The sequence below is a fragment of the Hippocampus zosterae genome, chromosome 2 (assembly GCF_025434085.1).
Source record: "Hippocampus zosterae strain Florida chromosome 2, ASM2543408v3, whole genome shotgun sequence".
NCBI classification, from domain to species: Eukaryota; Metazoa; Chordata; class Actinopteri; order Syngnathiformes; family Syngnathidae; genus Hippocampus; species Hippocampus zosterae.
In genome coordinates this window covers 15,381,913-15,405,754 of record NC_067452.1, presented here as the reverse complement: position 1 = coordinate 15,405,754, position 23,842 = coordinate 15,381,913, and the positions used below count along the sequence as shown (strand labels likewise).

At 47.6% G+C, this 23,842-nt stretch overlaps 1 protein-coding gene and 1 long non-coding RNA gene across 4 annotated transcripts in view; one reads left to right on the top strand and one right to left on the bottom strand.

Annotated features, from left to right (window-relative positions):
* The window catches only part of rarga (retinoic acid receptor gamma a), a 44,331-nt gene that overhangs the window by 12,115 nt on the left and 8,374 nt on the right, over window positions 1-23,842 (top strand). For 2 of the 3 annotated variants that reach the window (XM_052058060.1, XM_052058059.1), the window contains one exon: window positions 2,236-2,592. In XM_052058060.1, the coding sequence (XP_051914020.1) occupies window positions 2,236-2,592 (357 nt within the window). Of the gene's footprint in view, window positions 1-2,235; window positions 2,593-13,436; window positions 13,948-23,842 lie in introns of those variants that run through there. The other variant, XM_052058061.1, reaches the window with a different exon arrangement.
* LOC127596105 (uncharacterized) lies at window positions 15,663-18,908 on the bottom strand. Its single transcript, XR_007961392.1, has 2 exons — window positions 16,115-18,908; window positions 15,663-15,961 (listed from the first exon to the last, which is right to left on the bottom strand). It is a non-coding gene; the product is annotated as an uncharacterized LOC127596105 (long non-coding RNA).

The window sequence follows — 23,842 nt, the reverse complement described above, 5'->3', positions numbered from 1 at the left end:
GTGCCCCCCAGGCTCAGGGGTAGTGGGGAGGGCCTCTGTGCCCATTTGGCCCTGGCTAACGGGGATGAGGGGAATTTGGAGTGATCTCATTCCCATTATACACCCAGACCCAGTGGTGAAATGAGCCTACCACAGGACCCTGTAATAAAACACAAACGACCCTTTAAAAAGCTTCTCAGCTGATGCGGCTCATTAAAAAACACTGGCGCCATCTTTTTGCGTTTTATCAATTCTTTATTGTGTTATTTTCAAAGGCCACCTCTCCGCTCCCTGCTTCTTTTCATGACTGCAATACTGGATGAATAGATGGATCAAGAAACTATTGTTTACTCCTGTGAGAATGCAAAAGCCTCAATCCTACTCGCATCTCTCAACACTGTCAGATTTTGCTGCCTTTGAAGAGTGCATGAGGCACCTACCCAAATGGGACAAACATATCATGCGCACACTTTGGATTATCCGTCCCACACTGCACGTCTTGTCCCATTTTCGGCCATCTTTTTGCAGGTTTGCTAATAATGGGACCCACAGACCGACAGGAACCCAGCACGAGCCGTTTTGTCGCAGTGACGGATGAAGAAGGGGGTGTGGCATGGCCATAGGATCCTGATTATGGGGGGCTGCAAAGGGAAACGGGGAAAACAAAAGGAAAAGAAAGATGGAAGTATGGCTATGTTGGCAGGATGGGGGCGGAAGGGGGGTGCCTATCGAGGGCTGCTCCTTCCTGAAACGTGGTCACCGGAGCCTGCTCGGGCCCTGGATGCACATGTGGAACAGTTTACTGTAATGGAACTCTAAATTAGTGGTGGTTTGAAGCTGCCTGCAGCAGTAGGGTGTAATTAACTGGCTCTGTTGAAAGAGACACAGCGAGTGGATTGAGCCGGAGCTCTGGAAAAGATGCAAGGGTGTGTGTGTGTGTGTGTGTGTGTGTGTGTGTGTGTGTGTGTGTGTGTGTGTGTGTGTGTGTGTTTTAACACGTAGGGGTTTTTTTCCTTTCCACGTGCTTGATTGCATGTGTATGAACTATGTATTTCAGACTTTGTGGTACATATAAGTGTCTCGGAAAGCTGTCAGCCTGTTTTCTCATCAAGACATGGCGCCACCTCCCAGTGCCCCCTAATGCCCAGATTTTGCCACTATTCATCTGTTGCTCGGTTTACGATCACTGTTTTCACGTCATGCGTTCACCACTTATGTCTTCTCAAGCCCTTAGCGACCCATCTTCCAATCAACCTTGTTTGCCCGAATTTCTGTCCTCGTCCTTTTCCTAAAATTCACAACCCACAGACGTACCAAATTCTTCGGTCTGCTGTCTTTCAAACTCACATTTGTAAAAACAATCTCTTCACACCACTCACTCATAAAGTCACGCTCGTTGGGCGGTCTGCGAATACATAAAAAAAAAATTGAGGTGGCTTTATTTGGTCCTGTATTAACAATCAACGACAGTGCATGACTGCTTCCTTGTCTGTGCCTACTGTGCAGCGTCTGAGTGACGAGTGGGCTGTGGGAGATTTGAGCCCAACGGACTTTGTGGGGTGCGAGCCTTACCTCAACACAAGCTTGTTGGAAGTGACAGCAGCGGTTAACAATCAGTGGATCTCATTTTCTCCCCCCACGGACCCCGTGTCTGGGCCTCTGGTCTAGAGGGGAGTGGGAGACAGGCTGCTGTGCTAGGCTGGCAGCAAGAACAGAGGCGCTCTTTATAGCAGAGCTCTGCTGATTTCAATCATATGGCATCGGCTGGAATCAGAGCACAAGTCTGGAAGCCCTTCAATACGAAAGGAACAAGAGTGCTCTCTCTTTTTCTCTCTTCTCCCCCCACCCCCACCTCCTGCTTTTCTGTTATAACTTTTTCCTAACATCTCTCTTTGGTTTCCCCTCACCCAGTCCCAATTTTCTCTGGATTTTCCTCTGTTGCACTCTTCTTCTCGCACGCCAATATATCTTTTGGTTGCTCGCTGTTCTCTCCCTCTGTGGCCCCTGCCCCTTCTTCCTTCTTTTTCTCATACCTGTTCAGATCAAGTTTGCACATCCATCTGCGTTTAGAACTGTGGATTAACTTTTCGCCGTGAGCGAGCATGGATTAGTATCTGGTAGTTGGACGTGAGGTTCAACATCTTTGTGGTCTCAACAGAAATCACTTACATATCATGTTCATGCCACTCAGATGGATTTGTCCTCGTGTTTCATGCTCTGATATAAGAAATAACAAGTTTGTCTTTTCTTCCACAGAAACTGGATGTTTGCACTCAAGAGGAGTTTGTTGTTCCCCCACTAAACAAGAGGCCCCCCATCCTTACTCATCCAGTCTTCCACATCCTCAGAGCCTTCGAGAGAAGACAAAAGTTTCACGCAGATTTCCACGGGTGACTGCTGAGTGCCTTGCCATCCGCCAGTGGGCCTGCTGGTGTGTTTTTGCCATGGCTACCAACAGGGAACAGCAGGTGGGCCACATGACAGGTTTCCCACCTGCTGTTTACCCCTTCGCCTTCAACTCCATGAGAAGCCACTCTCCCTTTGACCTGCTGGCAAACAGTAACCTTTTCGGGAGATTCGGTGCCGACCTGCCCAAAGAGATGGCTGCACTCTGTAAGTTCTTCCCATTAGTGTACTGAGTGGCTTTGACTTTGCCTCCCTTCTCATGTGTCATTTTCCATTGCAGCCATGACCAGACACACACACACACACACACACACACACACACACACACACACAGACAAAGTGCATATATATAATATATTCTTCTTTTCCTTTCAGTGAATTATTTGCCTCCATCTAACCGTGTTTTGTGCATCCTCTTCTCTCACCACAGCTACCTTCATGTCCTCTTTCACTACATCCATAAACCTCCTCTTTCGTCTTCCTCTGGGCCCCCTGCCTGGCAGTTCAAGACTCAGCATCCTTCTCCAAAGATATTCACTCTCTCTCCTCTGGACGTGTCCAAATCATCTCAGTCTGGCCTCTCTGACTTTATCTCCAAAACCTCAAACATGGCTTGTTTGAGGTTTTCATTCCTGATCCTATCCAACCTGGTCACTCGCAAAGAGAACCTCAACATCTTCATCTCTGCTTCGTCCAGCTCTGCCTTCTGTCTTTTCTTCAGTGGCACTGTCTCCAGTCCAAACAGCATGGCTGGTCTCACCACAGTTTTATACACCTTTCCTTTCAGCTGAGCTGAAACTCTTCTATCGCGCATCACACCTTACAACCCTTATCCAGGCGTTCCAGCCTGCCTGTTCACGCTTCTTCACCTCTTTTCCACACCCTCCATTGCTCTGGACAGTTGAGCCCAAGTACTTAAAATCCTCAATCGTTTTTATCGCTTCTCCCTGTAACCTTTCTCTTGAACTTGGGTCCCTCTCACACACACACACACACACACACACACACACACACACACGCACACGCACACGCACACACACACACACACACACACACACACACACACACATACACGCACACAAAATAAATAAATGAAAATGTTTATGGTTTCAATGTGGGATGTATATATATATATATATATATATATATATTAGAGCTGTCAGTTTAGCGCGTTTTTATTGGCATTAATTTAAATGAATTTTAACGGGATTAAATTTTTTCTCGCGAGATTAACGCGGCTCACGTCACAAGCGGATGTTACGTTGCTCTATAATACACCAGAACAAAACAACAAGCGCGCTGCAGAAGTCCACGCCCATGACTGTTTTGCCAGCCACAGCACGAGACACCGAAAACGGATACTTAAAGAGTTTGTGAATGGAAAGTTTACTTTTAAAAAGTTGCCCGATTGCTCCACTGACAAGACCAAAGTTATCTGTTCTTCTCTCTCTCCCTGTATCATACAGGTGTAAGATGTATGCCACTGACACGATTGTTACTTGTTTTGAACTATTTTGTGTGGAAGGTTACAGTGTTCTGCATCCATGTAAAAAGAGCGCGTGGAGCTTCTCTGTGTTTGTCTGACAGTGGTAGCGACCTAGCGAAAATAAAACGTCTCCAGTGTTGTCATCGAACCAAGTGTAGTCATCCGAAATGAGGTCTACACAAAAACTGTAGAGAGACTTCCGCACAAGAAGGACCAACACTATCAACATAGCCTGACTGTGTTAGGGGGAGTGACCCCCCCACCCCCCCACCGTTCAGAATGGTTTGCCCCAGCAGCACGGGGGAAATGCGTGCGCTTTTTTGTACGGCGGGCAGTTTTGAATACAGCGGCACATAATGAACACTGGTGTCCGGTGTCTCGTTATTCTTCAACAACCATACAGAAACAGACTGCTGTGTTCAAAGTAAACTTGAGAAAAACGAAGTATGCAACCATGGTTTAAATCTACTATAGGCTGAGTACTAGTTTACCTTAGATGTGCACTTTATAATGTTATATTGTTCTGTTTTGATTTCATTAAAAAAGCTGTTAAAGCAGCTGTTTTGTGACAAAATATTGTTTTCACTGTTGTTGATGGAGAGTAATATTGTGTGAGAGATTATGTGTGAATAACTGCTCCATGTGAAAAATGTCCATGTGAAAAAATTGAAAATCGAAATTGGGTAAATATTTGCATTTGGCACATAGAAAACTGATTCATGATTCCATGTTGATGAGAGCATTAAAATGGGTTAAAATAGGACAAAACATGTAAAAGGAAATTCAGAAACGATAAAAAATGTGTGAGTAATCACGATTAATTTTTTAGTCCATTTGAGTTAATTATGAGAGTTGCATTTTTAATTAGATTAAATATTTTAATCGTTTGACAGCTCTATTATATATAATATATATATACATCCCACATTGAAACCATGAGGAAAAAGTCTACTTTCTCCAATACAGTGGTTCCAAAGCCCCTTATAGAAGTTTGTATGTGGTGTGGTTATGTCTGCAAACTCGGCCTCTCTGTGTGTGTCCAAGTGTGTGCGTTTGAGCCTTGCAGAGCCTTTAAGGCAGGCAACCCACAACTCTGCAATTAGAGACAAAACAACATTCTTCCAGTGTGAAGCGATAAGTGCCCCGAGCAGCAACAAATATTCAAGAATATGCAACATATGTTGAATGAGGAGCCTCTGATGAATCTGTCTGCTTTTTAAGATTAGCATAAGGCAAAATTTAAATGAAAAATGTGGCCTCTGTTGAGAGACCATTCTCATGTTCCTGTGTGATTTTGGGTTGTAGTTACAATCGTGTCCACCGGGGGCACTGCTGTCCTCTGGGGTGCCAGGATGGGGTGGTGGTGGTGGTGATGATGATGATGATGTATAGGGCACGCAGCACAAAGAGGAAATTGTTGGCAATCAAGAGTGTTTTTATGTTGTGGAAAAGACCCCCCCCCCCCCCCCCGCTACCCCATTAGCTGCAGTTTGCAGTTCAGGATTGTGTTTAGAGAAAATGCAGGCAGAGAAGTGGAGTATCGTTTTGTCAAGGGCATAGAGGTAAAGGTGAGCAGGGAGAAAGGCTGATGGAGTGGGGGGCTACGATGGGTGTGGGTGGCAACAGCTGAGTACCCCTCACCAACCCAAACCAATCCTGCCTGTGTCTGCATAACCACAACAACCACAGCATGTCTGAGCACCTCTTCAGCCTTTCAGCCATCAATCACTAACTTAACCCCCCTCTGCCCCCACTTTGCAGACACTGCCCACCTAATCCTCAAAGTATTTTCAAGCGCGAGTGGGAGAGGGAGAGGGAGAGGGAGAGCACCTGGGGGTGATGTCCCAGTGCGGTGGAATCCAAGAACACACCCTCCTAGGAAAACATTCATGCACACATGCAAACACATGAGCGGAGGCACCCTTCTTTCCCACTCTCTCCCCTGGACTCACACAGCACGTCTTTCATCCAAAAACTAAAGGCTACCCCCCCCCCCCCCCCCGCCCCCACCCCGCCCCCACCCCCTATTGATGCTGAGTGAAATCCCAGCGCACTGACAGATGGAGTCATTTTGGTGTTTCACAGTAGCATCAGGCAAAAACAAGCATCAAAGCACAAGCAAGCTCAAGCAAGTAAATGCTGCTGAGGTTCCAACGTGTCAGCTTGTGCTTCTACATCCAAGCCGCATGGCGGGACCCTTAATCAGAAAGCTAAAGGAGTATAGACGAAGATCTCCAGCCGTGCTTAGATAAGGCCAGGGTCAAAGTTTAAGTCGGGCTCACTGTCACAATTAGCTTCTGTATCAATTTTTTGCCGTTTTTATTCCACCTCAAAGTGAGCTGCGGTCTGTTTGGAGCAATTATTATGATACATTCATTATTTTCATCATGCTACTTGTCCGTAGGGTCGCATGTTATCTGAAGGCAATCGTCAGTAGGGCGAGTACCTGGACTTTTGTTTGCCAAAATATTCAAACCAGCTCTCGGTGTAAGGCGTGGCATTTGGACAAAACTAAAAACTCCAAATGCACACAAATACACTGCAGTTGAATGTCAAATCCATCCTTCTGTTTTCTATAGCCAGTGCTTGTCCGAGTTTGGGTCACGGGTGAGCTTGAGCCTATCCTGGGTGACACTTGGGCGAGAGGAGGGGTACACCTGGGCTGGTTGGCAGCCAATTGCGGGGCACGCGTAGACGAACAACCGTTCACACTCACATTCACGCTTGAAGACACTCCCTAACGTGCACATTATTGGATTGTGGCACCAAGTCGAGATAGCTAGAGAAAATCCCCACAAGTAAGGGAGAACATGCAATCACAGACAGGTGGGAGAAGAGATTTGAACGTCAAACCTCAGAACTGCATGGCGGTTGCGTAAACCACTCACTCACCGTGGATCTTTTATTCGCCATCATTGTTATTATGAATCGACTTGTGCCGCAATAACAAAGAGGCTCTAATTACTGTTCAAAAACAATTCCCAACAAGTGAGGGTTGTGGAACAAACGTAATTCATGGGTTTCCCCAGTAAATTCAAAAGAATAAATCCGAGTCCATCGTAAGATGAGATGGGATCTAATTTAGTCATAAGATTGGGATGAAGATTTTAGACTTCGGAAGATGTTGTTGTGATATAGAGTTGTGACATAACAAGCATGTACTTGCGGGAAGACAAGGACTATATTCACCAACAATGTCAGGATGTCACCAAGTCGATGGATGACATTTCTCAAGTGAGAAACTGTAACAGTTGCCTATGTCAAGTTTGACATTTATTTCTTAAAATAGCAGCTTTATTCTGTTAAAATAATACCACGTAGAAACCGTGGTTTGCTTTTCTTTTTATTGATCCTTCCTGGACCTGGAAATATAAATGAACATGAACAAAGTGACTCGACGAATGGCGCTGTCATTGCTTACTCAATATTCACGTTGGGAACAAAAGGCCTTGCTTAGGACATTCCCCAGACTCTGTTTTTCTTCTCCTTTCACTTCTTCACCAGGAATCGCATTCCCTAGCCTGCTCATTGGGGTCAGGAGCATCTGTGGCCCAGACTGAGAAAATAGCTTGCACGAAAAGGGAGCAGAGCTGCACATATTTGCGCGTGAGGCATTGCTCATAGCTTCATAGCTCAGCGTATAATTGCCCAGGTGACACCTTCTATACTGCGATTGACTGGCAACCGGTTCAGGGTGTCCCCCGCCTACTGCCCGAAGACGGCTGGGATAGGCTCCAGCACCCCCCGCGACCCTAGTGAGGATTCAGCGATTCAGAAAATGGATGGATGGATGGACACCTTCTATTGTTGAGCGCCGGGCTAACCGGTTGGAGCATCTCGTGCCACAGTGCTCCTTTGGCACCAGTCTGCCTTTGGCAATTCCTGTTTTGCTCAGAGGTGGCAAGCGACGGCAGAGGGGTGGGATGTCACGACTGGTCAGCGTTTGCGCACGCATCATTTTGTAATGAATACGCCAGAGACAGCACAATGGTGCCGCACATCACAGGGGGGCGGGTCGTTCAAATATGCTTAATAGCCGGGAAAGGAGTTTGTTCAACCATGAGAGGAGTCTCTTGTCAGTGAGCTGTTGCGGAGGCCAGTATCAGTTGATCCCTGTCATTATGAGAGTCCTTCAAACAAACAGTTGGAAGCCCATTAAGGCCACTTACTATGAGATAACATCGCCACTGAGCCAGTGAAACACCTCTCTAAGCTGGCGCCAATCGGGACCGGAGCCCTGGCCTCCAAGTCAGCCACAGGGATGTTTTGAAAAGCTGCTCGGTCATTTCCTTCAGCCCACATGGCCAAGACCCGATTCAGAGGTCTCCGGTTGACTGTTCAAAGCCTCGCGTCAAGTTATAGGTCTGCTGACGTGACCTGAAATGTGAGAGAGTCTCGGATGTGATGACTGGAACCCAACGGGATGAAATTAAAAGGATTGTCGTCATGGAATGGAATGGAATGAATGGCCTGTTGGAACTTGCGGCAAGAATTTGTCTGCCTCCTAGGTGCCTCTTGTGGAGATGAGAGGAACAGCTCTACTGGACTAAGTTAGGTTTTAATAGATGTCACATTTGGATTGGAAAAGCTCACACCCACACAGATACATGGCATTAACGTAATAGCTGCCGGGCATGAAGAACATACTTGCACCTACACAATCTACAGTCAGAACAGCTGTGAAAAGGAAAAGTGACATAATTCCATACACTCCTTTCATTCGTCGGAAACAAACATCCAGAGTTCTTATTGACATAAGGAGCTCTTGATATTGAAGCGATTGTTTTAGAAAATGTGGTTGGGCAGAGTTTTTAAAAGTGCATTGTGGCAAAAGACAGCACGGAGGGAATGAAGCCTCCTCTGATGGAGGAGGCGGTCAGCAGAGCACAAACACAAGCATCTCTTAGCGCTTGATTTGTTTGAATAAAGATTGAGATGCCCTGCCCGTAGCTGTCAAGAACATCAATGTTGAGCGCTGATGCGTATTTGGAACCGAGAGTCGCCGCTTGGAATTGAAATGGATTTCTATGGGACAGGAGAAGTGAACCAATCTCTTTTTTCGTCAATGGATGCTACAGCTTCTGTTGACTTTGAAACATAGCTTGTAGCCGACGTGTGCACATTTTGATCATGACGTCGCTGATCCACTGGTTAAAGGACACTTTGATTCTCTCCTCTTTCATCTCAAACTGCTTCAAACAACAAAGTGTGTGACGGAAAAGTGGTTAGGTCTGCACGGCTGTCCATGTTTTATGTTATGTGTTGTGTTTATTATTTTACTTGATGTTAACTGTTTTGTTAAGCAATTTGTTACAGCTGCCGCTGTTGTGAAAGCGCAATACAAATCAGCATGTATTGTATTGTATTGTTTACAAAAACTTGCCTTTACAAATCTGGTCCTATTTACTTTCGTCTTAACCAATTTTGGGCATATATTTCTGACCAGCAGCGACAAGAGGTAACAAAATGGTGCGGGTATAAACCGATTGTAAATTGACAATATATTTAAGTAAGTTTGACCTTGATTCACCATCTGTGCGAGCACTGAAATTCATGACTTTGTGCTAATTGAGGCACAACCATTTCCATGTTATGAAGGCCGAAACCTCATCAGAAATAAAAGAGCCATCTGGCTCCTGTCATCACTGCTCTGGAGGCCATGATCTACATAGCGAATTAGCCATGCTAGCCCTGGTCCATTTATGTGCTCTTGTGCTGGTGACAGCTTGTGTAGCACTGCTTGTCCTTGATCTATCAGTGAAGCTGCAGCCGCCTCGCCTTTCATAAACAATTCGACATCGTATGACATCCCCACTTTCATCTCCCCAGGCCGCCACCAGTGGTCGGATGACAGCTCACTGAGGCTCCTTTTCAGAAAGAAATTCCCCTCACGTTGCTCTTTTTTGGTTTGAACCGATGCTGGTCATGATTCACCAAATGCAGCAGTATTGGACAGAAAGATCCTCTTTGTTTTCCTGACAATTTAAGCACCCAGGAGTTTTTTTTTGTGTGTGTGAAAATGGATAGTCCCTGCTAGATCTGCTTCTCCAATGATATCCACCTAAACCCTGGTGGCTTATGCATGCTCAAGTTCCCTCGCCCGTTTCTCTCTCCCCTCACTTTCTCTGTAGTCTTCCCCTTAGATTTCCTTGTGTTTTTCCTTTTTTCAAGTTAGAGCCAAGCATCCTAAGTCCTGGAAACTTGCAGAAACCTTTTGAGCACTTATGCCTGCTTTTGAAGAGGAGAGAAGAGTTGGCTCAGGTTGCTGCTTGAAGAAGAGGCTACAAATTGTGCCGCAGCCCAAACAAAATGACTTTTGTAGATAAAGAGGCTACTATGAAAACTGGGGGAGGAGGGGTCTACAAAAGGTGTGGGCGAGCACTGTGGTGCAAGCCGTCCGTTCTAAGCGAGAGAAAAAAAACGGGTTGGGGGTGCCTAGCTGCTAAAACTTTAAGACATTTTTTTTTCCATCCCACCCAACACTAGTAGCAAAATGTCACAAGTGAGGGGCCACGGAGAGAGAAGAAGGCTGCTGAGAGATGTCCAGGGCTGATAAAGTTGTGAAAGGTAGCACTGCGTTAAGCCTTTTGGGGGCAAGCATGTGAACAGAGGTGACCAGAGCTGCCGCTGACACGCCCTCTCCTAACTCATGCATCTTTCTGCGCGTTTCCCTGCTCACTGACACATCGCATTGCTGTCAGAGATATATTGAGCGAGAGTTAGATGGCTGAAAAAGATTACGTGTTGCGTAAAAGCTGAACATGTGTAAAACTGGCTACGGTTTGATGGATGTGACATGGAGGAACACCGGGATTACGTAGCTTTCTCTGATCAGCTCAACAACACCTTGAAACAGGGCAGAAACACACAGTCAAGCAACTTTGTTGAAAATATGTTTGGAATCCATGCGTGTAACTTGAATCTGGCTGCGAGGGCGCTCTTGACTTCTGTTGACTGTCGCTATCATCACGGCCAATCTGTTTCTGCATGTCCACACACTGCACACCTGCTAGCTTGAGTAGTGGAAAAGCGTTGCATTCCTCCTCTCGCAGAGGCAGCGTGCTACATTTTATTGCCTTACACACCACTGTGTTGTTGACTGTTTGAATGGAACCTCAATGATTGTATACAGAGGAAGTGGTAACAATGTGTTGCATACGTCATATCCCTAATTGGTGCTGCGGACAGTAGTTGAGCCTCATTTTCTTGGACTTCAAAACAGGTGTGTTCTTTCAGGCCACCGTCTCCCGTTGGCTTCTTTGTTGGTTGCATCGATGGCGAGGTGACGTGATTGTTACAAAACCATACCACAAGCAGCAACTGTGAACAAAAGGTGGTATTTTCCCCAAACACACAGACGTCACACCACTCGGGTTGGCAGCCGAGCCTGAAAATGAAACATTCCCCAAACCCGAAACAAAAGCGTAGAATTTTCAAAACAAAGCAGGCAGTCAGGAAAAACTGGCTATGGGGAACTTGTTGAAATGGTGGTGGTGGTGGGGAGGGGGGGGGGGGGGGCAACAGAGAGCGATGGAGAGTCAAGTGAGACAGAAAGTGAGGAACCAGGGCAAGATAAGTTTTTTGGGGGGGGGCAGTGGACCATGGGGGGTTTCTTCTCAAGTTCAATCTCTCTGGCCGGGGAAGGAAAGGGAGGAGGGCGGGGAGGCTGGGACAGGCCTCGGTCAGCAGCAGAATGTGCGAGTATGTGTAGATTAGATGTCTAAACTCACTCCACAAAAGCCTCTCAAAACGCGGGCAGGCTCTCGGCTCTCCGTGCGGTGAGCTCATAAGCGGACAACCTTGCTTTAGGCGTTTGTATTCTACTCTCAAACGCAGTCTACAACCAGAAGAGAAGACTACGGCCCATTAATCTCCAAAAACACGAGTTTCAAGATTCGGCCCTCTGTGCTGTGTTATAAATCGGTTACGTTGCAGCTCATCGGTCCGGAGCGCAGTTCTGGCAAACTAACGTTGACATGACACTGAACATGTGAGCACCAGGGGATTCACCTTATTTTCCAGGATGCTGTGATCTGAGCTGCAATATGAAAAAAGGAGACAAAAGATGTGTGTGAGAGCAGAGCTTTTGAATCCTAAATCTGTGACTCGCCATTGTAATTATTTAATCTGAAAGAGAGCAAAACCCAGTGTTGCACAAAGCATCAAAGGGAGAAACGTTTGGACAACACATTGTCAGCATCGTTGTTAGATAACGTTTTGTTTTACCTAACCTATTGTTGCTGTCAGAAAGGTTCCTTCCTCTTTATGACCTGTCAACTGTATGAGGAACCAAATTAAAACAACTGATGTTTACTATTTGTTACAAAAAAGAACGTGTGACCGCGCGCGCGTCAACGCATGTGCACTCCTCTGCGTGACACTGACCCGACCTGGAAAAAGACCAGCGTTTTCTACAAGATAAAGTTTCAAGTCAATTAGCAGTTCAATTCAAATCAGTCAAGTGATGTGAGCATGCCTTTTCTTTCATGAGGCAGGAAAAGGAGTAAAGCGTTAAACTGAGGAGGAGGAAGAGGAGGGGGCAGAATGCGCTGTGTGTTTATGGAGAGCCTAGCCAGCAGCACAGATTGACAGGAAATTGTGTCTTTTTTGCCTGCTGGGCTGTACCACTTGTACTTATCTGTCAGGGGGAGATGAATGTGAAGAGCTCACAGACTGAAGCCATTGTATTATCATATATCTCCCATTGTATGAGACTGTTTGCTTTAGCACCGCCAGAGTCTATCTGTCTGCTGAGCAACAGTTGGGTCGGGGCTTATTCACGGTCAGCCGAGCGCCCATTGATTTGCTTTTGACGAACGAGCCCCGCAAGGGCACGGCCGTGCGGTTTAAATGCCATCGTTTGAGCTAAATGGGCGGAAGTGAATGCGCAACTTCTCCAAAATCAGTTCACGTGAGCGAGTCCATCACTTGTGCATCTAGGAGCAGGGTCAAGTGAACCTGTGAGAAGTGTGTCCAGCGCACGCGGCGCTTGCGGGTCAGCGCTATTTGTCTGTGTAAATGCGCTGCGGGGATTGAGCAAGGCAACTCTCATTCATCAGTGTTAAAACACTTCCAGAGAAAGAGCTACCCATTCTCTGAGGAGGGAGGGACTTGCCCTGGCATCTGGTTTCTGGGTTCAACCTCAGCACAGTGTTCTTTTTTCCCCCACCTTTGCTCTCTCTTTCTTACGCACTCGCGCACACACCGTGCTAGTGGCTGCAGTTTAATATGGTTATGATTAGAGACGGGGGGTCAGAGGAGGGAGTGGAGGGGGCTCATATTTACTGCAGGGCGAACTGGGGGAGGTGCTATGAAGACAGGACGGGGCCCAGGTTTGAATGAAGCGCGGCGGGTAGAATGGGAGGAGGAGGCTGTGTTTGGGGCTTGAAATCTGAGGCACAAAAGTGACTGACAAAACAGCAAAAAAAAGGAAAAAAAGAATGGGAATAAAGTTTTGTCCTTTAACCAGATCAGCTTTTCCTCCCGTGCTGGCTCTGCTGGCCCGGCCCCCAATCCTCCTCCCCAGCCCTCCCCGCCCTCTCTGGCATTCTAGCTCTCTCTCCTCCCCCCTCAGTGAGCGTCACGCAGAGGCAGTTGGTTCACTCCGCAGTGTCTGGGTCTGGCAGAGCTGCGAGAGGTTGTTATTTAGGTCTGTTACAGCAGACGGGGAGCAACTCAGGAAGGGCAGGCAGGGGGAGAGACTAGAGTCACGCTCAGCTCAGCTCAGCCCAGCCCATTGCCACTCAGTCAGCCAGGAACCAGATCTGCATTCCAGCTGAGAGCAGAAGAGGGGCTGGAACTCAAGGCGAAGCAAGACAAGCGAGCTAGCTGTTGCTGCAGTTTGTTGCAGTCGCTGATGTAAGCAGCGCAGACGAGACTGAGCGATTGTACATAGATTTTTCCTGACTGGTGGTGGTGGTGGGGGGGTGCCATGTTTGACTGCATGGAGGCGTTGGGAATGGGCCCCCGCCAGCTCTATGATGTCACCAGCCGCGGCACATGCATGCTGCGGAAGGCGAGCCCCTTCTTCGCGGGGCTGGACCCCTTTGCTTGGACAGGCAGTGCCAGCGTTCAGTGTAAGTGGCATCCTGTCTGGCTTTCTCACATGACACAACATCTTGCTCTGTCTCTCTCAAACCCGCACGCACGCGCGCGCACACGCAAACACACACACACACACACTTAGTCGCTGGCTTGTTTACCCCTCAGGGCTCAGCCAAGGGGGCTGCTGTCAGGGGCTACCGAGCAACACAGGAAGAGACTGGGACTGGGACATACAGTCTCCTCTCCTTTGCTTCCCACACCCCTCAGCCCACAGCTGGTTTGAGCTGCTCAGCCATCTGAGAGAAACTCTGTGCTATGATATGATATGCTGTGTATGTGCGTGTGTGTGCGTGTGTGCACGTGTGTCTTTGCGTGCTTGCCTGGCCCGATTCCCATTTCATTATGTGAGCTTGACATCAGAAAGAAGGGTTCTCCTGTGGTTCTCATGAAATGTTAATGACAAATGGAGCCTGCTCAATATAACAGATGATAAAAGTTGAACGTAGGCTCCCGCAGCATCCAAAGGTCGAAGGTTTGTTTATGCTTTTGGATGCTAGATGGATAATGATATTCCTCCCGAGTCTGACATGAAGCTATGAATTAATAAGTAGATTAATTATTTAACGGGAAAATGAATGAATAAATCAGAAATGCAGAATGTGCACGGGGAGCCCCCCCCAGCCCCACGCCCTCCTCTTCGTCTCATCTCGCACCTCCAATTGGAACAACTGGCCTCACTGCGGCCAGACAAAACAGCGGCCCGTTTTCACGCACTTCCAGAGGCCACTGTTGCCGTGTTTGAGAGCACGGCAGGTTAGAAAAGGAGCGAGCATCCGTCTACGTCTGCGTGATACGGTGGGAGTAGTGTGAATGAAGCAAGGCGCGAGATGTGACGGTGGAAACAAATCTTAAGAGATGGGACAGTCGGGTAAACACAATTGGCCTCTGATCATTTTTCATTTATTTCTGTTTGGCCCTTCTCCTGCTTTTTGTTCCTTTTCAGTGCCTAGGGTTGTTGGGTTGTTGTATTGGGTCATCTGTCTTCATTAATCGTGAAGACACCAGCGTTTCAGTGGCTGTCATGCACACTGGCTCAGCTTTAATGAAGACAGATGCCCTGTCAGTGGAGGCAGAGGCCAAGGGGGAGGGGGGGGGGGGGATCCAGCCAGCACGGCCCGCTCTGCTGAGTGAGGGGAGTCCTGATGATAACAAGATGAAATTTGTTTATTGAATCAATCAGGCATCTATAACCCCTGCTGCACCTCCCTCCTTTTAAACTCAGTCATTCTGGATTCCAGAGGTACATTTTTCTGTCGTGCTTTGTTCCAGAAAATCAAAGAGGTTAAAAAAAAAAAAAGAGTCCTGAGAAACTGCCCCGAGGGAAAGGGAGTGGAGTCGAGCAGCGCTGAGCAAAGCGGAGGCTGCTGTGGTGTACTGTTTCAATCCCAATAACCTTTGTAAACACGGCTGCCTCTCTACACGAGGAGCCATAACGCCTCTCCTTGCCGAAGCAGTCGCTCCTCATTGTCCTCATCAGCGAGGCTGATGAATTGATGTTTGAGACTGATATCTCATTAGACGCTCCAGCTGCACCGCGCAAAAACCTGCCTGGCTCGTCATACCTCACACCAAAATAATCATGTGGTTTGTAAAGAGTTGCACTGTTCATTCGCAGTCCAACACGAGTGTCGTTTAGCTCAAGGAATTGGGGGAAAAAAGTTCAATAAAGCACTTTATTTGAGGTGACACACAGTGTGCAAAGTGCCATGAAAACATTTATGCTGGCTAGATCTCGCAGCAGCACGAGCGCACACTATTGTGTTGGTGTTAAATCTGTGGCGGTGATAAGTGTCACTACTGTTGGCTGTCAGCCCAGGAACAATCGGAGGATTTAAAAGTGTGTGGTCAGTTTTCCTGTTTTTTTGTTCAGCAGAGGGATACCTCAATGTCAGAGGTTAGTCAGGGGCTGCGGCCTGGCCAATGTCAGTTCTGCTCCATGTGTGGCGGCCTTGTCAGCTGTATGAAAAGGGGGACCCTTTCAACCAGCTTGACTTGTATAATGCCCTTAAGTGCCACGGGGCTGCTGCTACATCTGAGCTGCCTTACACGTAAAGATAATGGACACTGATTTAGTCCTACGTCAATGAGAACTGAATTAGTCAACTGCCAGGGAAGCCATTTGAGGGAGCCCGAGCTGACCAATCGTCTCTCCGTCAATGTTCATTTGCTTAGAAGAATGAGGCAATTACGCCGAGCGCTTCTGCAGGGTCACCAGAAGGGGAAGTGTTTCTCTCCCACCAAAACAAATTCCTCGATCCCACTTTTCCACAACATTTATTTGGTTCTCAAGCTTGACACTTGCTAGCGACGCACTCAAGAAACTGATGGGACGGTAACATGTCCGTCAACGTACTGTATGTGCCGTGGTACACACACACACACACTTCATTATTTTCCCTGATTGTGCCACTCAGACCCAAGGTGATTGAAATGCCCGTAAGTTTCAACAGAATCGGCAGGAATTACTGTACTTCTGACCACCGCTGCATTCTGGCCTGATCTCCCCCCCCCGCCCCACCCCCCGATGGAAGTTCACAGTTATTTTATTCTAATGACAAAAGATTCAATTAAAAGATTAGAATGCCTGGGGGGCCCCGGACGCAGGAAAGATAGTGCTATCTTTTCTGTGGCGGTGTCGCTGGCTGGGGGTGTATTTAAGGGGGAGAGCGTGCAGGAGACTTGCGCTACAAAGCTCGCGCTTCTAATGACTACTTGTCCGTGCTGCTATATACAAAAACACTGTTGATCCCTTCAAGGTAATGTCAAATGAATGTGCTAAAGTTAAAAGGGTTAAGTGGTCAGCTGCTCCAAGGTCACTGGTATGTGGTGGCAATGGATATGAGAGAGAAGCGGACCCTCACTTGTTTCAGCAAACTATTATGCTCCAACAAAGCCCGCGCGCTATGTCAACCAGAGCATTCGCACAACTTCAGTGTCATTCAGAGTGACATGTTCCAAGGCCCGATCCCTCATTATTCTGTAATTTGACACCCCACAGGCTTGGCGCCAGCGCAGATCTTATTTTGCATGCTGCTGTTTTGACTTTGTACAGTACATAAATAGGTGTTTCTGATCAAACAGCCCCGAGCATAGAGATTTTATCCCCACCATTCCTGTAGCACGTCTGCCATGTTACATCAAAATAGAAACCAAGGTCTACTGTTGACGCACTCGCCAACCTTTTCATGACGTTTCCTGAAGGAACAAAGTAGACGCCCTGTCCGTGGTTCTGCCTTTACCAGCCTGTGAAAGTGCAATTGGTATTGGCGTTTGCAGCGGTGGAAAATGGCAATCTTCCAATCTGTTGTCAGTTGAACATCCACTCGTGTTGCTGTATTCCAGACAAATAAACAGCACTGCCTATAAATAAACAGATACCGTCTCTCCGATTGCTCGTTGCTTTCTCCACAAGGCCTCTCTCATGTGCCATTCTGTTTCTAGACAAATGACAGGCGGCGAGATGCCGTGCTTGCGTGTGTGGAATCTATATGCGAACTCCTGTATGTCAATGACTGCAGTGCTTACGTGCCTGTTTGGCTACCCAAACTGCTGCGTCCAATCCAGAGAGAGTCCATGCGCCAGGCTGGATTCCACAACTCCGTGTTGGAATCTGGCGGGGCCGCTAATGGCAGTTTATAGCCCTCCTCAGCAGCGACACTTACACGGCTGTAAATAAAACTCCTCCACCACGCAGAGACTGAATATGTCTCAGTACCTTCCGGTCCATCTTATTAAAATCTCTTTGCAATATTTCACACCGAGCACTTGCCTACAACCAAATAAATTGGGACAATCCCATTCATCAGAAAAATCAGAGCCACAACATGAAAAAGAGGAATCCACGACAACAGCGCTGCATGTCAGCGGAGTGAAAAATGCGGACTTTTGCATACTTGATACTTGGCTTCTGCTATTGTTGCTGTTTACTGAGAACAGAGTCCCTCGCTCTTAGGCGTGGGCAATTGGCAGCCTTCTTGCGTGCGTGCGTGTGTGTGTGCGCGTGTGCACGAGTGTGCATTTGTGCGCACAACTCTAACGGCGAGCCCACAGCATTTTGATGGGTGTGTACAGTGCATATAGGAGCATGCGCATGTCACCTCGGAGTCATGTGTGAAGAGAGCAGCCCTGTTATCGCCGTGTTATTGACTGACAGCTTGGCTCCAGCGTTGCTTGGGGGTTGACTGTGATGGGAAGCCGAGGCCGAGGCGGGGGCCTCTCGAGCAAGACGAGCCTGAGCCTTCTCCCTGTGTGACTGACCGGTGTTTGCAGCAGTGTTTGGGCAGGCGAGAACTTTTGTTGGGGTTCACGGATGGATGGTGAAGGAGCAAGCCGGCAGACCGATTCTGCAACTTCCTTTTTTTTTTTTTTGCCTTCGCTTATGTTTACATGGGGAGCGAGGGCGTAGGCGCTAACTATTTTTTAAATCCTTTGAATATGAATGGGAACCCTAAGGAGACACCGTTGTGTGTTTCTGCTCAAAGCCGGAAACATGTTCACATCTTACAGCGGCTCAGTCATCACATTTCTCCCTAACCTGCTGCCATACCCTTGAACCAGCACCACGCATTTTTTTGCCTCACTGTGAACTCTGCAAATAGCTTCGTGTACAGATGTGGAAATAGCCATGTTTATTTTAGTCTCTGGTTCTGTTATAGTCCGATTTGTATTTATTTACTTTGGACACAGGGTTTTCCATGCCACAGTGATTATATTTCCTTTCATTTCACTGCTGCTTTCTCAACGGCCCGGTCCCGTTTGCGCATTTTGCGCATGGATGAACTCATTTAAGCCACTGGCCAACATCGATCCGAATCTCTCGGCAGAAGCTGACATAAACCGGGTGTCTGACTCTTCCGTGGAGCCCAGGAGCATATCTTACACAAGAAACACATTCCCATTATGCACACGCGGCACATTCGGGAGCAGGGTAAGGCGCTCTCTGGCTACAGACGCCTTATCTTTACTGTAGTCCTGGTGTCTGTAGGCCAGGATGTGTCAACTCCAGCTCCAAAGTTTGAGCATGTATGCCAAAAAACACTCAGGGAAGAAGCCAGCTATACTGACAGACAGGAAGTCATCCAGCAAAGCAGTGAGGCGCTGCTGGGATGATTTATGCTCTCTTGAAAAATGCAGAAGGACTGCAAGGTACACTCTCATGGGCAAAGTTCTCAGAGCGTGTAGTGCTTTTTCTTGATACTTGGAGGTTGCTCTTGCACTAGCACCACACGGGCCCGTATCGACACTGAAAGACAGCACACTAAAGTGACTTATTCTCCACATGGCAAAATGCTTGACCATGACAGAAAAAACAAAAAAAGAAAAAACAAAACATTTGCACTGAAGCTTGTTGGCTCTAGCCAGAGAGGCCCAACCTGTTGCCAGAAAACTTAATAGCAACGGCTTCTCAGAATAACTCACACAGTTGTCTACAAGCCCATTGGCACGTTTCAGGTAGGTTAGTGCGCGTTGCTTTAGTTTCAGACGTCACCACAGTGACGCTGATGGCATTTAGTTTGGGCACCGGAAAGCCACGATTGCTTTTTGGTCGCGCACTCACTCTCGTTTGTCATTCTTCCTCCCTAACTTGGCTTGACTTAAAGTGATGCTTTCGAAGTTATGATGCTCAAAGCTGGATTGCTAGCTGCGCTCTGTTGGGAAAAATATTGGGACGCAGCTAAGTGGACGCAGAAAAAGAGTGTTGCAGCCAAAGCAGCTTTGACATTCCAGCAAAAAACTTTCTACTGAAGTTTGCTTGTGGGAATTGTTGGTGTTAGATGTTCCTTATATTGGACAAGGAGAGCGCCGGACTCCAAATCTGTTAATTGAGGTTTGACCACCATGTCATTGTCAGTCAACAGTAAGTGGCAAAATGGCCGCTCCCTGAATTCTGCTGTTCAACTCGTATTCCACAAACGCAATAGTCATCTGAACACCAGGTTTACACTTGCGGGGCTGCATAAAACATATGTTAATGTCCAGAAAATGTGGGGGTTGACTTACCCGTTAAATGAGGAGGGGAGATGTTTTGTTTTTGTTTTCTTTTGTGTGTGTGTTTTCTAATTGGGAGTTTTTGGACACAAAAGAACAATGCATGGTAACTTGCTTTTTTGCCACATTAATCGGAAATCTTGGCGGCCGCTGCTAGACATCTGATTGGAAGAAGCGCGACTGCTTAAGCATAACTTGTGACTGCACACACAACAGCTGTCTATCGTTATTCTGTCCTGGGGCAGACTTGAGTTTTATGTGGGGGGGTTTGGGGGGGGGGGGCTGACAGCCCAGCGGTACTTTTTAAGTCCATCTCAAGTCGAATTGAGAGGACAAAACACAAACAGCACCACTATGCAATGAGTTACACATAGTCAATAATGGTGAAATAGCGCAAGAGGCACGACCCAGATTAATTCCTGCTGAGATGGTTCTCTTAACGAAACATGTATGGAAGTAACTAGAAGCAGCTTTTTGACAAGTTTGTAAAAAGGGCCGTTCGTAACTCGAGGATGCACTGTTTTTCTGCGAGCTTTTTTCCAGTCTTTAGATGGCTTCGTCTTCGTAAAACCTCAACACATATCCATTCAGGTCGGAACAGAGCCCTGTGTTTTCCTACTTGAGGCTTGCATTTGCTGATTTCGGTCTGTAGCGCTTCCCTAACGGGTGGGAGTGAGTACTACTGTTGTTGTTTACATTAACCTCCTCTCCCCTCACTTCCTCTGACAGAGCGAGGCTGCAGTCGCGGCTGTGCAACTTCTACTTTTGTAGCTTTCTATTGTTGTAGAGAGGAAGCAATAGCCATTGAATGAGTGCTGGAGACCTTGCCAGAGACAGACAGGTGAGAGCTCTGCCTACAGATGGTGAGGGGAAGTCTGTAAGGACGAGAAACAACCCGAGGATCAAAGGCTGCGGGGTTCCCTCGATGACTCTTTTTCTCTCCTTGTCCCGCCGGTCTGCTTCCTCCGCTCGCTGTCGGCTTCCTCGCCCGCCTGGCGCTCGTTCCCGTGTTCTTGACATGATCAATGGCCCAAGGCTGAGCCACGTTGCCAGGTTTGGGTTCACTCTCCAGTCACCAAAGTAAAGCTGTGCACCGCGCTCTTCTGGTGGGCAGATGAACAATCAGCTGGAGCTCACCACGGGGACGGGAGGCCGCATATTTTCCACACAACTGCACTCGGCTGTTTTCTTTCTCCTGCATTTGCTGTGAAAATCCAGTCTCAAAAATCCTTTGACGACATTGAGCACCATATTCTCCCTCCCTGACCCTTATTTGTATCATGTAATGTAATTTAAATGTCTCCTCGGTCATGTTTTCTTCAAGGACATTTTCACAAACCCTTACATCGGGGACAGTCCGTTTGGCCTTTGAAGCCAACTTGTGTGTGTCTTTGACAAGCTTGTTGCCAAATGTTGGCTTGGCTGACTCCATCAAGAAAATATCAAAAGGCTCCTTTATGAGGTGCTCTTAAGAAGCCAAGGTGTTTTGGGAGCACCGGCTGACCTCAAGGATAATTCCACTTTTTAAAATCGTTTGCGTCATCGCATAATTGCCAAAGTCCTTTTGAACTGACTGTGACAGTATCAGTCGTCCACGCAAATGTAACTTTGGCTACGATACTATTAGACTCACGAAATGTGCCCTCAGCATATTTTTTTCATTCTACCTGCTGCCCTTCTTCCTCTGCCTGTGTGCACTTTTATCAGGGGAGCGTGCGTGTTTTTCTGCCAGGACGTACACAAAAGTTGACATTTCCTCTGCAGCCACTGTGGCACCTGTGAGTACACTAAAATGTTTGACTAAATCTGTTCTGAGATTACATGTTTGCATCCCGCGTTCGTTCACATGCCTGTCTCTCTCATTTCATGGCTTTCTGCTGATTCTAACAGATTGGTGTGAATTCCTGGATGGATGTGTGTGCGTGTGTGTTTTCCGACAAATGCTGGCCAGCTTAGAGTGTGTTTTTATCACTCAGGAGTGCACCCAGGATCTCATACTTGTGGCTACCGATCTATTTGACACTTTCACAAATCAGCAAGTGAGGCGGAGCTTCTGTAGCCAGTGCGCGCGTGTGTGTGTGTGTGTGTGTGTGTGTGTGTGTGTGTGTGTGTGTGTGTGTGTGTGTGTGGCAGGTAACGAGGTTTATAAATTGTCTACTGCTCAGTGTCACCTCCTGCTTGTCAATACGCACCTTCCTCCCTCCGTTTTTTTTTTTTTGACTGCAGCACTCCAGTGTATCAACCATTTCTTACGCTATTGTGGGCAGGTTACACTGTGTGCGCTCTTGTCCGGGGCCTGTGCCTTGTGTAAGTCACACAATGGACTCTTGATGGACTTTGTGCATGAAAGTTTGCAAGTGACTCAATGGAGTGCAACAGAGCTTGAGCGAAACAGCAGAATGATGTGAGCTTTGGGAAACGTAAGCGGTACACATAGAGAGCCACAAAAGCAGTGACGGAGATCCTCAGGAAAAACTGGTTCCAAAAAAGGGGAAGGAAATGAGTGTGTTGTATGCGGGACCTTGCAGCAGAGGCCTCAGAGGGATGGCAGGAAGACGTGGGTTGAAAGACAAAGAGGAAAGTGGCACTACGACAAGGGTGTGGTACTTTCTTTTCCTCTTTTTTTTTTTACTTTTTTTTTTTTAACTCCCAGGTCTTGGTGCAGATCTGCTGCCGTGCCACCCTGTGTATCCTGAGGCAACGAGCCATGGGCACCCGCCAAGGTGCCAGCAAGTCCTCCAACCCACCTCGTGCTCAATCTGTTCCCCTTCTGCCTGCCCAGTCAAACAGCCCTCTTTGAACAGAGAGGCCTAACTTGTGCCCCGTTTTCACACGCCGCCTCCAAGCCTCCCACACCCTTTTACCGCTCAGCAAATTGAGTCAGGAACACGCAAGCTTTGCAGCCTGTTTAATGAAGGTAAAGATGCAGACAAAGGCCCCACAAAACCCACGCTTGCCATCACACGAAGAGCAAAAACATGAACATAATGAGGCCATCACACACAGGGTATTTCAATAGAGAAGAGCGGCGCGCACCGGTACACTGCTCGGAACAGTCTGCCCTTTACAAATCAAACGTGGAGGCGGCTGTGAGCGTGCCTTGCGCACATGATGGAACGGTGCCAATCACTCACACACCATATGGAACGTTGTTCTCACGCCGTACAGCAATGCGAGTTTGCCAGGGCTGATGCAATTATGGAGCAGCATCCCATCAAAGATTCCCTTCCACCCACGAGTCACGTACTGTTGACAAGCTCTGCAGGCCCATTGTGAAAGAGGACTTGTTACGCTGCCAGACTGTCATATGCTGCGCAGTTAAAAGCAGGCTGTTGCAACACCAAGCACGAGCCGCATAGTCACGCCTTTGCTCACATACAGAAGAAACACTCCTAGTTCCAGTTAGCGAACAACAGGCGCCTTCAGTGTTACCAGAAAGTCCACACACACTCCTCTTCCTGCTCGCTGCCTTTTTGCCCTTGCTCTTATATATGCCCAACCCTAAGTAGATCAACTGACACGACCCAGAATTGAAAATAAATGACCTGTGTGAGGTCGCCTCCAGCTAGAATGCTATTTCTGTCAGTTAATATTCCCGCCCAATGAGGCTAATGATTCCGCTCATTGCCACCAAGTCTCGAGCACTTAAGTGCAACAGAGTCCAGGTGGGTTGCTGTGGGTTGCCACTGATCACATCAGGATGTGTGTGTGTGTGTGCGTGTGCGTGTGCGTGTGCGTGTGTGTGTGTGCGTGTGTGTGTGTGTGTGCGTGCTTGCGTGTGTTAAGCCTGGTCACTGCAGTTGGGCCACTATGGAAGAAAGGATTCTCAAGTTGATACCTGGCTGGAAACTAACAGTGACGACTGATAAGTCAACCACC